General features: G+C 34.3%; 1 protein-coding gene across 4 annotated transcripts in view; it reads right to left on the bottom strand.

Annotated features, from left to right (window-relative positions):
- PIK3C3 (phosphatidylinositol 3-kinase catalytic subunit type 3) overlaps window positions 1-18,254 on the bottom strand; it is a 118,232-nt gene that overhangs the window by 40,735 nt on the left and 59,243 nt on the right. For all 4 annotated transcript variants that reach the window (XM_036229991.1, XM_036229992.1, XM_036229994.1 and 1 more), the window contains 6 exons: window positions 16,109-16,176; window positions 9,225-9,330; window positions 7,621-7,737; window positions 3,951-4,082; window positions 990-1,118; window positions 256-325 (listed from right to left, as the gene is read on the bottom strand). In XM_036229991.1, the coding sequence (XP_036085884.1) occupies window positions 256-325; window positions 990-1,118; window positions 3,951-4,082; window positions 7,621-7,737; window positions 9,225-9,330; window positions 16,109-16,176 (622 nt within the window). The remainder of the gene's footprint in view (window positions 1-255; window positions 326-989; window positions 1,119-3,950; window positions 4,083-7,620; window positions 7,738-9,224; window positions 9,331-16,108; window positions 16,177-18,254) is intronic.

Here is an 18,254-nt window from a genome sequence, read left to right as displayed (position 1 = left end):
ATTACCATGTAAGAAACTACTTTGAATTATAAGCAGTTTTGAATGCAAAAAATATATCAAAAATTTTTAATTTTTCTTCCAAATATGCTGTTCATTGATTTTATAAGGGAGGGGGAAAGGCAGGCAGGCAAGCCCAATTGATCTTCAGATCTACAAATAAGTTCAATCTCTAACATTCTTCACAACTTTCAATATAAAAAAAGAAAAAGTATACTCATTGGACAGTGAAATAATCACGATGTAAAATAAGCTTACCATGTTTTGTACTAGTGGCTAATACTTTATAGGGTGTTAACTTCAAATCCAGATTTTCTTTCCGCAGCAGCTTTTGATCAAAAAGTAAAATACATTAATCAAATATAAAGTTCGTAATGAAACAGTTTTGCAAGCAAGTATTATAGCAGTTTAATATACGAGATTCAGGAGGTGAACTTAAATTAAGGTTTAACTAAATTATTTAGTTAATTTAATTTCCATTATCGAAAAAAAAATTATTAAGCACTTGCTTGATGGCATGCCAAATTTTGTATCTTACTCTAAATCACTGTCAGTAGTTTTCAGTGAACAGTAGGGTTCCTCCTACTGATAAATGCAGGGTTTTTTTTTCTGGTCATCAAGTGTTTTAGAACTCAGAAAAAAAGGAAATGAGGGCAAATAAGATCCTTTAAAAGCCAGGGGTAGGGATGGGATTTAAAAAGAAGATCTAGCTGGACTAAGAGGAAGGAAATTACTAAATCTAATACTCAGAGGCCTTAATTGGGAAAAAGGTTTTATAAAAAAGAACACATGCAGTTTCACTTTATACTTATCACAAGAGCCATTCTAAAATGTACAAAAACCACAAAATTTATTCAAGGTCAAGTGGAGACAGGTGGTTTCTAGATTGTACTTGAAAGTTACGAAACACCCTGTGTCCATATACAGCATATGCACTGAACCACAGTTTTCTACAATGACAGTGTTCCCCGCCAGCATAAGGTCATGTTCACCTTGTCCATGAGTGAAATTATTTGAAGAATAAGTTGATCTTGGCGTAAATCATCCCCATGCTTAAATATAACTGGATATTTGCCTCCATCTTCTGTCTTAAAGAATAACTGTGCAGGCATAAGGGCACTCTGGAAATAAAAATATTGTTTTCAAATGTGGATGTAAGTTAACACATAAATTTTTTTATACACAGAAGAAAATGCTGACATGTAAGGGTAAAAGACAGGTAAATGTGACCTAAGGAAGCAAAATGAGTTGGCAGCAAGATGCATTAGGGTACCTTGGAGAAAACAGTAAGCTAGCTAATAGTCAGAAGCCTACACAACATCAAGAGCACAGGCATGGATATGAATCCAGGCTCTTCCAGATATGAACTGGGTGATCTTGTACATATTCTTTAATGTTTCTGCGCTGGTAAAATAAAAGGTAACACTTCCTCTGCAGAGTTGCTAAGGTAATCTTAAACTGGAGGGGGTTAAGAGTCTGGCACCATGCCTGGTAAAGAGCAGACATTCTATATGTGTTTGCTATCACTATTTGTATTTATTAGAGACATACCAGAATAAATGAGATAAAAAAATAGCATAACAATGTACCAGATAAAAAGTCAAGAGCCCTGGTTTCTAATGGCAGATATATGACTAGCTGTGCAGCTTTGAGACTCAAATTACTCTTTTATAAAATGAAGGGAGAGTTCAAATATCTTTATCTTTTATTCTGGAATAATTATGTCTTCCCCAGATCTTTTTCTTAATAAGATAAAATCTATGACTTAGTTTAGGTATATGTTTAAATCAAATAATATAATTAAATTCTCTTTAGACATGAAATCTCACATACAGTAGCACCCTGAGGACTACTACGTTGGAGATAAAAGGTGAGAAAACTGTTCTGAGAGATATACCTTATTGGTTTTGATCATTGAGAAAAATTTATATAATATGGAAATCTGAAGAAATTTATAATAATCAAAAGAAAAAAATGAGTTGACAAGTTTTAAAAAACATTAACATTAATTTATGTAGGCCATGAGAAATAACGGCAAAACTGTATCACATAGAGGGATGAAGAAATATGTGACAAAGCCCACAGAATAAAATGTTAACAAAAGAATCAAAGTGGTAGTTATACAGTTATTTATTATAAATTCTATTAACTTTGTTGTATGTTTAAAAACTTTCTTATAAAACACTAGAGGAAAGGCATCAAAAATGCTTCACAGAATATATATTCAGAATTTATAATCTCTAGTGAACTGAAACTCTGAGCTTTAAATTATCTTTTTTTTTCTTTGTAATTTTTTTTTTATTTTTATTTATTTTTACTTTTTTAGGTGAGGCATCCCTTGGCTGACCTCACAGATTGCAAGGACCTTGTCAGCTTACAACCCCTTACTTTTTTTTTTATTTACTTTACGCCTACAGCAACCTGGTCTTCCTAAGTGGTCTCCCATCCAAGTACTAACCAGGCCAGACCCTGCTTAGCTTCCAAGGTGACATGGCCATAGACAGAGCTTTAAATTATCTTAAATTTCAAGTATCCTTTTATCACTCCAGGCAAAAACTTGTTTTATAAATTGCCCTGTGTCTTGGTTCACAAAAGCTCAAGAAGAATAACTGAAACTGAACTTTCTAAAAAAAATGACAGGCAAGAGGATTTGTGTTGTAATTTCCCTTTTCAGATTCAGATCTGATTCTGAAATTTAGATTTATTCTGAAATCTAAAGCAAGCAGATGACAACCAGAGAATAACTAGCACTATACCCAATGCTTTAAATGGTTCATTTCTCCATGAAGATCTATCTAGCTTTGGCTCTTAAACCAAGGTCTACAAAACTCTCTTAAAAATACCAAATGCTGGGTCTATTATCTTTTCAGCTCCAAGGATTTCATAAAGGGACAATAAAATGCATAGAATCCCCTACAACTGTGTGCAGAAAACCCAGTGGATGTGCAAGCATATGAGTAAGTTTCTAAAGTATGTAATCAGTTACTTTCTGTGGACTCTCAAAGGCATTCATGACACAAAAAATGATTTAGATTTACTAAACCAGAGTTATGTAGTAAATGCCCCAAAACCATTAATCCTAAACTTCAACTCAAAATTTTCAAGAACACCCACATACTTTGCCTTTAAATACCCTTTAAAGAATCTGAATCATTTCTTACTGCAATGGCACCCCTTTTAATAAACATAGCATGTTGTTCTAGGAGCCCATTCCTTATCTAATGCAAAGTAATATGCCAATGCAACTTATGCCCTTCGACCCCCTAGAATCACAAAACCTAAAAAACACCATGTATCACAGAGACCTTCCATTATGATATCTGGCAGATAATGATGCTTTACAGGTAATGAGGCTCAGTCCTTTGACCAAAGTAGAGAAGGCAGCTGCCATTACCTGTTTTAAACTATCCGAGTGGTAGCCAGCCAAAAAAAAAAAAAAAAAAAAAAAATAGCCTGGCATGCTATTAAGGACCACAGACAATTACTGTACTACTTGAAAATATTAAGAAAAAAGAAAAAAAATTAAGTCATAGGAACATATATCAGATTGATAAATGTTAAAAGGTTAACTGAGACTCGATCTAACCATGTGAACTTATGAGCTGAATGCATAATATAAGTTTTGCAAATTAATTTTTTTAAAAAAGCTCGTATTGAAAAAAGTAGGTCTTGTCTGATTAATGAATATTTCAAAGAATTAAAAGATTAAAAAACAACCTAGAGATATAAAAATACTTTAAACATTTCATACTTAAATGCCTACAGGTAATATATGATCTTAAGTCAAAAAGCACTGATAAATAAAAGGTATCTTTTTGTCTAGCATTTACTAAATTAAATAAAATTATACATATTACCTGAGATGTAATAATTTTCAACGGCAGTGTCTCTGTTCTAGCTCTAAAGAATTAGGTTCCGATCATATACATACATTACAGTTCCATCACAATTACCTTGAATAGTGTAGCTGTTTCTGGGATTATTCCTCTAATTTTCACCTGGGGTTCTAAAGGCAATGGGATAAGTTCCACATCTGACAAATTCATCTTTTCATTATCTCCAAGCAATGCCTGTAGTCTTTCATTCTAGGAAAATAAGTTAGAAAGGATTACTCACGTTAAATGGAAAAGTAGTTTACAAAATGTAATGAAGACATTAAGACTGATTCTATTAACTTTAAAATATCTGCAAAGCACCACAAAAAATATGTACAAGATAACATAAAGGGGATAGTGTATATGTGAAAGACAAGCACTTATAATCCAGATGACAACAGCAGGAGATGCTTTAAAAGGAGCAATTCTTTGACTATGAAAAGTTGGACTTTCATGAGATTAGGGAATACATTTCTCTTGCTGTAGCTGAGAATCAGAAGCCACACATAAAGATTAAATTTCTCTTTTCACAGGATTTGTGAAACCACAAAGAGAAATTGTAATTTCATTTGAAGCTTAATTTTCCATGACCAAATATTAAAAAAGAATTTCATTATGTGGCTCCAGTGCATGTTTTGAGTTTAAAAAGTAATAAACTCAATTCACTTGGAGGAACTTGGACACTACCTTTTACTGTTGACTCTGAGTGATCTAACTTTTCCTAAGATACCATCATTTGTTTTTTTCAGTTCACATGCACACTGCATTGAGTAAAATTTCAGAAATAGAAACAGCTTCATCACTTAATAGCATCTTGTAGTGTTTTAAACCAAGGCCTTCCACTCAATTTCAAAAGAATAAACTACTTCCTTTAAATCTGTGAGTCACACATTCTTTAAACAGGTGAGCTTCATCTTTAAGGGAGAAAACTTGACTTGTCAATCCCAGCAGCATAAAACACTTCAACTGTAATACCACTGAAAGACATATGCGTCAAAGGAGAGAACTCTGAAATCGATGAGATGCAAGTTCATAAAAATAATGTTCCAAGGACCACCAAGGCATAAAAGTTAAATTTTTTCCCTTCCATAATACTCTAATCCTTAAATCATGGAAATTTCAAGTTGATGTCAGTAAATCTACCTAATCATATGTACTATCAGATATACTAGTATGAAGTAAAATCAACTAATATTCAATTTCTAGCTAATGTGCTAATAATAAAATGACCAGAAAGCAGATAATAAGAGAAGGGTGAAAAATCCAGCCACTTCTCACCACTTCCACCACTATAAGCCCTGGGTTCCAAGCCCCCATCATTTCCTAGCTTGATTACTGCAATAGGCTCCTGGTTGCTCCTTTTATTCAACCTTTGCCTCTTACAGTCTCTTATCAAAAACTAAAATGGTACTGCTAAAACAAAAGTCAGATGATGTCACTCTTCTGTTCAAAACCTCCAATAGCTTCCATTCTTACTCAATGTTTAAGTCAAAGTCCTCATAATGGCTTGCAAGGATCTCCTCAATCTGTTTCCCTATTAACTCTGTCCTCCGTCCTCATCTACTACTACTCTATTCCATGCTTCTTTTGCTCTAAAAACAGTGGGCTTCTTCCTATGTCTCAAACATGTCAGACATGTTCCCACATGGCCTGCTGTTCCTCTGGCTGGAATGGTTTTCTCTAGATATTCATATGGCTTGTTCCCTCACCTTTGTTCAAATGTCGCCTTCTCCCTAAGGCCTTCCCTGACCATTCAGTTAAAAAGTGAAACACTGCCTCACTACTTGAACCCAGCTCTTTCGATCCCCGTTTCCTGCTTTATTTTCTCCATAGCACACAGCTCAGTTTCTACCATACTATATGTTTTATTTATTTTATTTACTTTCTCCTCCAAGAGGAACGTAAGCTCCATTAGTGTAGAAAGTTTTATATGCACTGCTGTATCCCAAGAACCTAGAAAAATGTTTGGCACACAGTAAGTATGCAGTACATTTTACAGAACAAATAAATGAATGATATCACCTAAACAATCATAGAATGAAAACAGACTACCTAACATGCAAAACAAAAGCTTTAATTTTTAAACAATAATGAAAAAAGCATTTGTATTAGAACTCAAACATCTACTCAGGGACCTCTTCTAACAGTTTCTCCTAAACTAGAGGTTGAGAGAGAAAGAAGAAAGCAACAATATTATCATTTGTTTCATCCATTTGATTCGTCAATCAGATTAACTTGCCATATATCTAACCCTTTTACACTCACCATATGCCTCTCCCAACTTTATCGTGAGGAGGTGAAAAGTACAAGTATGATTTTAAATTATTAGCAGTAGTCATGTCATTATTACTAGTAGCAACACAAATAATGGTAGCAGAGAGCCGTCTTGGCATTTCTCCATGGTGCCAGAGCTTGTTTCTAGTAAATCTACATAAACTAAAAAGATTTTTTGCCAAGGCTGAGACTATAGTTGACATTGTCTAACTTAAAATAAAGGCCTCGGTGGCAAAAATAAAATTTATTTTGGGAGGGCTCTAAGTGATGTCTCAAATAAGTAGTCATCCTGCCAAATAGATAAAACTGAGGAGTAGCCAGAGATTCTTATGTGTGATAAATAGAAGAGCATGTCACGCAAAAACAAATTATGCTTTAAGTACATGCCCCAAACTGACAGTCACAGTAACAGACACACCCTCTGCCACTGGGCATTTGAATGACACTGCTTCTCACAAAGGCCCTTTTGGGAGAGGGGCTTCAGAAATAAATGTAGTAGGGATTTAGTTATTTAAACATGGTTTGTGACCCTTTTCAACAACAAAAAACAATGATAACTTAATAGAAATGTGTTTCTCTTCAGTCTATTTTCTCATTCCTAAACTCATGAACATTATTCCATTTACGTATCTCTGCTAGCAATTCTCTTCAGACCTGATCTCCTGACTTTCAATTCCTGACTCAGTCTTTCACCTTCTCCTCTCTCCACCTTCTTCTCACAAGCCTGGAGAACAACAGTAACACGTATTGTGTTATTTAACAAAGGTCATAAAGAAAGATATCCCTTATTTGGGATGAGACAGGGAGAAGATACAAAGTGAGTCCTTCATATTAGAAGGACTAGTCCTTCAATTAGGCTAGTGATTAGGAAAAATGACAAATGCAGAACAGATACTCATCTAGTCTCGCCAAGTAAAAGCCCCACTGTTGAAAGAAAGGTCAATGTACTAGACATGAGAATACAAATACAAAGCCAGTATCTTACTAACAATGAGTTCTGCAACCTTGGATTAGTTACTCTAGACCTTTATTTTCACGAAAAAATTCTAATCTAAATTATCTCTAGAAGTCCTTTCCATGTCAAATGAATTATATTCTAGGATGCTAAGATTCTAAAGAACAAGCCAATAAGACATTGTAGATCAAAACATAAACTTAGAATACCTGGGTATAAATCCTAACACTAACACAAGCTGAGGGCACTGGAAAAATAACTTCTCTATCCTTACTTTTCTGTATAATTAGGTTAATAACAGTACCTAATTTATAGGGTTGTTATAAGGATTAAGTCAATATATGTAAACTTATGAAACAGGATCTTGTACATAATCATTACTTTTAAGTGTTCCTATTACTATAATTACATAAGAATTTCATAAAATATATCAATCCAAAAAAAAAGTACCAAAACTCAGTATCTTATAATACCAAGGCATTATTCGTCACAAGCGGAAGGCAAAGCCCATAGGTTTACCTTTTTCTTACGATTTCCACTTTCACGCTGCACTGCTTTCATTAGATGCACCAGCCGATCTACGAACGTCTGCTGTGCAGCCAGCAAAGAACGCATAACTCTGACAGACTTATCACCCTGAAGGGATTCAGCAGACAGGAAAATTAGTTCTATGCAGCATAATGACTGGGGTTTCTTTAATAGCATGGGTGATCTTTATTTATTCCTCTAATAGCTGCAAACTTCAATACAAAGTGCAATTGAAAAAGATTAATTATCTTGATTCAGAGATAATGAGAAACTCACTATCTTAAACACCACCAACTCCTCCACAGTTGAAAATTATCTGAGTCTTCAGCAAATATTTGAGTCTATCAAAACAGCATATTTTTTTTCACATTCAATCATGTGACAAGATAGAATTCATTCCCCAAAATGCATTTATTCACTGATTCAATATATATCTGGACACCTATGATGTCTTCAGAAATGTGCTGGGCATATGGCAGAAACAATATTATCTCCGAGAACTAAAAACCTACTAAAAAATAAAAAGGAAAGTATTCAAATAGTAACATATTGCATGCTGGTTCAGTAAAATATAAGTCATAAAAACTAAATGCGATAAAGTCCTATGTAATGATTCCCAGTTCATAAATTATAAAATACATTTTTTCATTTAACCTTTCCAATTCCACTGATAAGGGCAACTGGGCAAATATTATCATCCTCATTTTGAAGATAAGAACATTTAAGCTCACAGGAACTGAGATTGCTTCACAAGCTGTGACAAAGGCTGTAAGTGATAGAACAGATTAGAAAAGAAAACCAACTGCTTATTTGCTAATCAGTTTGATATAGACACTCTGAGCTCTGAGAATTATATAAAAGTTTAGTTTCAAAGAGTTCAATAAGAGGTGATTTAAATTTTTAATAACATAAAACAAGATAAAAGATGCTATGAAGTAAAATATTTCTGTAATCAGATTAATGTTCTGAGTTTTCTTTTCACTGCCTGTGCACCCTCTGCTGGCTGAACTATGACATTGTTTTAAGAACCAGAAAAACATTAGGGGAAAAATGGCCTTACGTATCTTTAAAGAAACTTTAAGAGGCAAAAAGATATGTTATATGGAAAGTATCTGCTATATGACCATTATTTACAACATGATCGTCGCCAGATTTCTGAGAAATGTACCTAGTCTGAAAAGAAAAAAACAGAAAACAGATGGAAATGAAAAAAAACTTTGGGGTTTTTTGTTCCTTATAAAGGTTTATTTTTTATATCAGGGATCAGTAAAACTTTTTGTAAAGGGCCAAGCATAAACACTTTAGGCCTGCTAGCCATACACTTTCAAATCCAGCTATTCAAGTGCTATTGTAGTACAAAAATGGCCACATTTTGAAAACAAATAAGCATGACCATGTTTCAATAAAATTTTACTTATGAATACTGACATTTAAATTTCACAATTTTTCTATATGACAAAATATTTTTTTTCTTTTAATTTTTTCAACCATTTGAAAATATAAAAACCATTATTAGCTCATTAGACATACCAAAACAGACAACAGGCCAGATTTGGTTCATGCACTGTTTGCCAATCCCCACATTAAATGGTTACCTTCAACAACGCTTGGCTGAATCGTCTCATCACATTCAAGTACATCTCATGGGTCTTTGGATCTCTCTGCTGAGTATCCTGATCTTCACATTCCACTATCACGTACCTTAAAAATACGGTAAGTCAGTCATAAGATGTGAAATTAAACTCAGATTCGTTCTGTAAATATTTATGCCTTTTCATTAAAACAGATTAATTCACATTTGCAAAAATAATGAAATGGGAGTAATGAGACATATTTTATCATCACTCTTTCAAAAGTGAAAAATTGAGGAACATATACCACCATCTATAAAAGGTAAATTAATTTAGTCACACCTTAATTTGCACAATATCCTTGATTTTCTAAAAACTTTTGGCATCGAAACAAGCTTTTACTCTTACTATATATGAGATACATAAAGCACTGACATCTTCAGAAATCGTTTAAGCTCACATATTTGCCCAGTAACGCAGGAACAAAAATACTTTCACAACCTATGTAATACTTTTGGTGTTACTTAAGGCTCTCTTATTCTTAAGTTATTTCCCTTATTAATATTCTTCTGAAAGATGAATAAAATTTTAAATTGATTTTTCCTTTCCCATCCAATTTCTCCATTTCTCAAAAACCCGTATGTAATCTTCAATTTTTTCATCATAAAATTGTGGTTTTAGAGAGTTAAAGTTATAAATATTTTCTTAAAGCTAAACTACTTATGCAACTGCAAAATCACATGAGCAATGATCTAGACCTTTTTTAAAAATAAATTTTATTAAATTTATTGGGGTGACACTGGTTAATAAAATTACATAGGCTTCAAGTGTACCATTCTATAATAGATCATCAGAATATTACATCGTGTAGTCAGGTCTTCTTCCGTCACTATATATTTGACCCCCTTTATCCTTTACCTCCCTCCTATCCCCATTTCCCTCTGGTTGAATTAGATTTTAGACGTCTTCTAATCCAGTGTTTCGGTTCTTTTTTTTTTTTTTCTTTTAAGTATAGTTGACTTATATTAGTTTCAGGTGTACAACATAGCAACTCGACATCTATATACCTTACAATTCTAGCAACCTGTCGCTGTACAATTATAATGATACTACTGACTACATTCCCTGTGCTGTACTTTACATCCCTGTGACTTTATTTTACAACTGGAAATTTGTACCTCTTAATCTCCTTCACCTTTTTCATCCATCCCCTCACAACCTCTCTGTCTGACAATCGTTAGTTTGTTCTCTATATCTATGAGTCGGTTTGTTTTGTTTTGCTTGCTTGTTTGTTTGTTTTGACCTTCAGATTCAAAATATAAGTGAGAGCATATGGTATTTGTCTTTCTCAGACTTATTTCACTTAGCATAATGCTCTCTAGGTCCATCTATGCTGTGCAAATGACAAAGATTTCATTCTTTCTTATGGCTGAGTAATATTCCAATGTGTGTATATGTACCATAACTTCTTAATCCATCCGTTGATGGACAACTAGGTTGCTTCCATATTTTAGCTATTGTAAATAAGGCCACAATGAACAAAGGGATACATATATATTTTCTAATTAGTGTTTTGGATTTCTTTGGATAAATGCACAAAGTGGAATTGCTGGGTAATATGGTATTGCTATTTTTAATTTTTTGAGGAACCTCCATACTGTTTCCATAGTGGCTATACTGATTTACAATCCCACTCACAGTGCACAAGGGTTCCTATCCAAACTCGGTACACACAGCCCCACGTGGGCACATAGATGCATTAAACGAAAAAGGTTTCTCATTTTTTCCTTTGAATGACAATACTAGATTGTGAACCTTAACACTAATTCCAATGGATCATGATATGTATTTTAAAAAACATAGATCTAGAACAATTTGCTTGTTTCATCAATAATGAAACTTAGAGGGGTTGTGTCTTGCCCACTGTGGCACAATTAGTTGAGTATAGAAGTATAATCAGAACGTAGGACTTTGGGTTCCTACCATGATTCCTGTATTCTACTAAGCTTACTCTCACTGTTTTATCTTTAAAAGCCACATGAAACTTTTTAACCTGCTTAATTGTTAGTGTTTCACAAATCTCAAATTAACAACTACCTATTATTTTCCTTTGTACTATTTCTGGGAAAGAGTATATTCAGCCATTTAGAAGATAAACTTCATGAAAGCAAAGAGCTTACAGTCTTATTCACACTTACTGCCAGCACTTCCATGCTTGGCTCACAATAGTAAATATACTTTTGTTGAATGAATAAATGACTACGATCTCATGAATTTAACCATTATCTCAATGTTGATAATTCTCAAATGTGAATATATATCCCTCTCAACATATAGAAGATCTAATTTTGCATTTCATTACTTGGCCTGCTTTTACAGTCATCCTCCCTAATTTTCAAACAGCAGGCCCCCCTTTTTAAGGGACTGCTTGTCATTTTTAATCGAACATTTGTAAAATTGAAGTCATCATACTGAGTTATTTTTCTATCTCTATTAAAGGTATTATTAATATTCTAGACATTTGGGCTAGAAATTCTCATGTGTCAGAGTTTATAAACTCAAGTTTTCGCAAAAGTCAGGCAGGAAACATAAATGCTTGCATCACCTGAATATAAGAAAAGAGAGATAAGGCTGTAATAAAACCAGAGAACACAAGCTCTACCTAAAATTGTCATTAGTGCTTTGTGTTTAATTTGTGGTCCATGCATCTAGAGCCAAAACTAGCTCACATTTCCCTGCTTCAAACACCGAAATTCAACTAGTCACCAGACCCTGTTGACTTTTTCCTATAAAATAGCTCTTATAATGGTTCTGCACTAATAGCCAGCCCCATCTGGAATCGACCAGCAGGTACCTCTTACCTGGCCTCTTCAACTCTAAAAAGAAACCCTTTATTGCTCAATACAATCATACTAATTTTTATTCTTTAAACTACCTTCAACATGTCCCACCTTTATTAACAAAAACGTCAATGGTTCCCTCTTTTCTACTATTTTAAAACAGTTTCTGAGCCAAACTTCTGGTTCAAACTTAAACTATGCCCAATTCGAGCATTCACACTCCAGTCAGGTCAATCTCCTAACCACCCCTTTGTGGTTTTGGTCATGTTGCAGAAATACTTTCCTATTTCATCTCTCCATAGTCTACCCATCCTTCCAATATATGTGACATTCTAGTTCAGGAAGTCTTCACAAACCTTAACAACTTCTTACTTCTTTGACTTCCTGAAATTGTGTAGCCTCTCACACAACTTGAGCTAATATTACCTTGTCACTATTTCACATGTTTTTATCTCCTTGTTCTCTTCAGAGGTTATAAAGAAACTGATGCCAGATGCCATATCTTAAAAAACTTTCAGTAGCCTGACATGTACAATATAGTCTTATACACAGAAATATTTGATAAAACATTGATAAAATTAAGTGTGTTCCCCTCCCAACTTCCCAGTGTCATGCTTTGCCATTTTAATAACAAGTGTTCTGGAAGTCCCCAGAGTTGTACTAACCTAGAATTTTCTGTAAAGCAGTTAAGGGACTGAACCATGACACTATATCCACCATATCATGCTCCCAACAAGAGTTCTAGACTAAAAATTCAAGAAGGCATTCTTGAATCTTGAATCAAGAAAGCCTTCTCAGAGACACAGGATACACATGACTATCTAAAATAAAATTAATTAAAATGGAATAAACTTAAAATTCCGTTTCTCGGTCACTCCATGCATATTTCAGTGCTCAACAGTCATAGGTGCAGCACAGCAGATTATTTCCATCACTGTAGAAAGTTTCACTGGACAGCTCTGTTCTAGATGAACACCTAAATTTAGATCACGTCTAGAAGAAGACCTAGATTAGAATCATTTCTGAATTCTCTGTTCACAGCAGCAAGCTAGATTCCACAAAGCACGCTAAAAGGTATTCCCTTGAAACCTGTCATCCTCAAGTACAAATGCAGACAGAATGGTCCAGGTAACAATTTTAAGATGACATCAGCAGGCTACCTGTTGCCTGGAAATTTTGTTTTGTGGAGTAAATAACCTTTGTTACTTTGAAAGGTCTTAAAAGTTATAGAAAAATATGTCGAAGCATCCAAAGTTTACTTTCAATTTCAACATGCTGGAACAGCTATAAAAATTAAACACTGAAAGGATTCATAGATCCTGATATTCCACACTTAACAGACTGGAGACTCTAATTCCCCTCTGTGGCTGAAAAGGTTGACATTATTCATTTCAAAAGGGCTGTCTGCATAATAATCGGCCCCTGAGGATTCAGCTATAGCAGTAATCTCATTTAAATTACTAAAAAAGAAACAAAGGAAAAAGGAAATTCGAAATGTTCAAAAGGAAACAGCACAATCAATTAAAATTTATATTTTAATATATTTGTTATAATACAGTAAGCTTAGGGTTAGAGGCACTTAAATTGTTACATTTGATTAATATTTTTATACCATTCTGTACATTTTCAAAGGAAGAAAAAAGTCATTTTAAACCTACCATTTGAAATTATTTCCCATAATTCACCTACAATCACTAAAGCAGTGTCTACCAAAGCCAGAAGGCAACATCAATAGCTCCCCCCATGAGTATTTCTGAATATGTAATACGCAGACTGTAAATTTGAGAAATACAATTATACCTCAGCAAATAAATACACAAAACACATACTACTGCTTTAATGAATCAGAGATGCCATGAGAAAATAAATCAAATCTAAGTCGGATAGAATGTTTATAAGACTAGGAGCTGGGTTGCACTTTGTTTATTATCCATGGAGAAAACAAGGTGCTCTTTCTGAACAGAAACCGTTGCCTTGTTAGAAACTGCTCATCTAATAGGTGTCTTATGTTTGGCTGCTTTCAGAATGGCTTGAAAACTCTTCCAACTTAAAATAAGAGATCAAAGACTCTACCATAACTAATTTTAGGTTTTACAATGAAATCTGATCTACAGTCAAATCCAAAGAATACATAGTTTTAAAACACCACATAATCAGTATATACACACAGTTCTCATAACACTCTAAATTCTGAGCCGGATAAAACTTCCATAAATACTGCAAGGAAATAAAAGTGCATATAAAGAAATTCTTAGTAAATGATTTTAAAAATATATAAAATATTAATTTTAAAATGCCTAAGAAAATTATAAGTACTTACTCAAAAACTTGGCAACATGCCTTACACATTTTCTTCTTTATTTCCTTTTAAATATTTACTTAGATTTTCATGAGGAAATATTTTTCCTTAACACCAGAGAATAGACATACTTAAGAATTCAGGTTGGAATATGGAGAACATTATGAAGCAAGACTCTATATTAGAAGGAAATAGTAGCTATTTGGTAATACGAAAATTTCCAAATAAACTTTTCAAAGTAAAAATGGTGATTAACAACTAGCCAAAACATTCTGTGGGTATATTTTCAAGGACATACTGAAATTTACTATGAGAGAAATGTAGTTTTATGAATATTATATTAAACTGCTAAAGTAAAAGCAAGGAACTATTTTTCTCCTCACTACTAAAGCCAACGGGGGAAAAAATCACAGGTTCCAAAGGGGGTAAAAATGACAGATTTACTTAAGATTACGGATAATGGTTTTCTTCTTTATAAAGAGAACCATAAAGACTGAAAGCAAACAATTATTTACTGTTTTTATGCAAATAATGGATACCTGTGTTTGTGAAGAGCCCTTTAATTTAGTTACCTAGCTCTTGGCTACAGCAGCAGTTTCCACAGTAACATTAGGTTTGGAGAGCAGGAGAATGACATTAAGGCTTAATTTGACCTACTGGACAGTTTTTCTAAACTCAATCTAAAACAAGATAGTATTTTTTTTAATTTTTCCATGAAAAGCAAAGTGCCTCATTGTTCTTCAAAAATAATGAGCTTTCAGAACGGGTATCTAGTAATTTGTACCGTTCAAGTAAATACAGTAAACTAAGCAGTAAGATTAGATCAGGGATCATTTCTACAGTTAGAAAATATCAAGTTATGTCAAGAAGTTTTAAGTGTTCTCTCAAATGTACAGAAGGCATCAGGAAGGGCTTACCCGGCTGGCTCTTCCCTTTGTTTGCTCCGTAAACCTGGAGAAGGCTCTCTCGCCTAGTGTTTAATCCTAGTGCTTTTTTTTATTGAACCAAAATATTTCTCCCATTAGCTTAAGCTTCTTTTCTTTCACATTTTAGAATTCTGTGACGCCGGGCACTCAGAGACCACCTTCCCGGATTTGATGCTTAAAGGGAACTATTCTTCATATTAATTGGGCCTCAAGAAGTCAATTAGCTTCTCTGTACCTTTGTTTCTTTCTTTCCTGCAACTCAAGAAACCTGTTCTCATATAAAATTGAGATATTTAAAACGTTTGCCCTTTTGACTTTACAGGGAAAAAGGCGAAAAGGTCACCACTGACATTACTCGATAAATGAGAAAATGCTAAATAAATGATTTAACCCTAGTTTAAGTTCTATCAAGTTCAAGCACATCCTGCCTCTGCCTCAGTTTCTTCATCTATAAAGTAAGTAAATTCAAATTCAAACTTTCTATCATTTTATTATTCCAATGTTTTGGTAAATAAGGTGAAAATACACACTTGTGAAGGACTGTGAAGTTATCAATCTTACACTACTTAAATAGCATAAAAGGCAAACAGATATCAAACTGAAAACTAAAACCTTACACAAGTTTATTTTAGATCTTGTATAGTGAAAGGAAGAGATATAGTGGTGCTAACAGGCATTTCCATAAACACAACTGTAAAGGAATACAACTAGATAGAAATACTACAGTTAGGTCTTTGATGATTGCTCATACCTTATCTTAAAACTGACTTTAAGTTTACACAGTATGGGGGAAAAATAGTCCTAAAGAGTGATAAGAAAATAAACAAAATTATTTTCACATACCAGTACAAATAATTAGCCAGTGTTGAGTTTTTGCAGGCTCTTGATATCAAGAAGGTACAGAGATCTTGCTGAAAGAATTAAAAGAAATGTATATGTATTACCTTCTGCTATAAACAAGGAGGAAATAAGAGTCTACATTTGCCTATCAGTTTTCATCTACATATTTTAAGTCACAGATCAGATTTCAGGTATGGATCTATCCCTGCATCCCTCCATCCAATATTTATTCTAACCCAAGCAACAGAATGTGAAAGGTTAAGGATGCCATGGTTCACAGACTTTCTTGTCAAACTAGAGGCTTAATATTTAGTGTAGGAGAGAGACATTAAAGAAACAGTCATAAAAACAATTTAGATTGGGAAGTTAGCAAAGGCAGTGACAAGGATGTGATATTTAGGCAAGACCAAAATGACCCTGTGAACAAAGTTCCTGAACTTAACTGTTCAAGGAATTTTAAAATGGCCCGATGTGGCTAAATTAGAGTGAACGTCAAAGTAAACGAGGTTGCAAAGGTAGGCAAAGGTTGTGCAAGACCACTAAGGGAACACTATTGAGTATAGATTTTATTTTCAAAGCAATGGGTACTCAAAAAAGATCTTATGCAGAAGAGGAGAGTGAGATAATCTGATCTATATTTTATGAAAATGACTAAAGCTGCTCTGAGACGTACCACCTGAGATCAGTTAGGATCAGTTAAAGACAGAGAGATGCTGACTGGTTTTTAAAAATATTTTGGAAGTATAATTAAAAGGAACTGCTGATGAAGAAGTAAGAAGGAAAGAAAGCAATTGACAGAAAACTCCCAAATTTCTGAATTTAGCAAATGAGTTGATTTGTTACATCACAGATGAAAAATGCAGACGAGGAATGGACTAGAATGTGAGCAGAGAGCTGTATTTTGAAATACTTGTCAGATATATAAGGGAGATCAAGTAGGTTGATCATTTGGATATATGAATCTAAAATTCAGGTGAGAGAAATGTACTACTGAGTTTATCAGTGCAACCAAGGGCAAGAGTATAAATTGAGACTAGAAGAGGACCCTGAGGATTATTAAGATGTCAAGCAGTAGAGAAAAAGTGCTGACAAAGGAAACAGAAAGAATGGCAAAAAAAGTGAACAGGAAAACAGGGATGTATGGTATTACTTAAACCAGGGATCCCCAACCCTCAGGCCACAGACCGGTACTGGTCCATGCCTGTTAGGAACCGAGCCGCACAGCAGGTAAGGAGCGGGCAAGCCAGCCAAAGTTTCATCAGCACCTGCGGTCGGTCGCTCCCCAGTGCTAGCATCACCGCCTCAGCTCCACCTCAGAGAATCAGGCATTAGATTCTCATAGGAGCACTGGCCCCTGATGCCGAAGAGGCTGAGGCCTGCTGATCTAAACCATGAGAAGAGTTAATTTTTTCAAGTAAGTAATTTACTTTGCTAAGTACTTCCGAGAGGAACTGAAAACTATGCACAATCACGAACATTAAAGTCATTTACCACTTTATCAAAGTAAGTTTTAATAGACTGATGAGAAGCAAAGGCCAGAATGATATGGGTTAGACTAGAAAGAAGGGAAGGAGAGAGTCAGAAGTACAAACTTTGAGAAGCTTGATCATGAAGAAAAATAAGAGAATAAGGTTCTGATTCAAGGGATGTGGTGTCAAGCAAGTGTTTTTATTTCATTTTTTTCACTTCTGAATTTTTAATATGGGTGATATTAACCATATTTGAATATTTCTACCAGGAAAGGAAGAGAAACTACCTTTGAAGGGAGTTATGTTTCTTCTGTGTAAGAAAATAGAAGTAAAGGATGAGAAGGGACTCCTATATATAAATTTGATGATGGGAAATCAAGACCATTCTTACCTAGTGGTTTCTATTAAGTATGAGACAGAATGTCATCTGGAGACTGGGAGACAGGGCCTAAAGAACAGAGCACAAAAGGTATGAAGGAGTCACTGCAGAACAGGGAGAGGCATCCAACTTAGAAATGTAAGATGACACAGTGTTGAGTGCTCACCTGACTCTGTGATCATGAATTTATAGTGATATCAACATGCTATGCTACATTCTTTTCTTCAGCATTATCCAGGTACAAATGAACTAGGTGATTGATGGCTCATCAAGAGTTAAGATTTTGCCAAGGGAACTGAAA

This window comes from Rousettus aegyptiacus, unplaced genomic scaffold (genome assembly GCF_014176215.1).
Source record: "Rousettus aegyptiacus isolate mRouAeg1 unplaced genomic scaffold, mRouAeg1.p scaffold_m13_p_12, whole genome shotgun sequence".
In the NCBI taxonomy this organism is placed as follows: Eukaryota; Metazoa; Chordata; class Mammalia; order Chiroptera; family Pteropodidae; genus Rousettus; species Rousettus aegyptiacus.
Note: the sequence above shows the minus strand (reverse complement) of the source record. Positions and strands in the feature narration are given on the sequence as shown.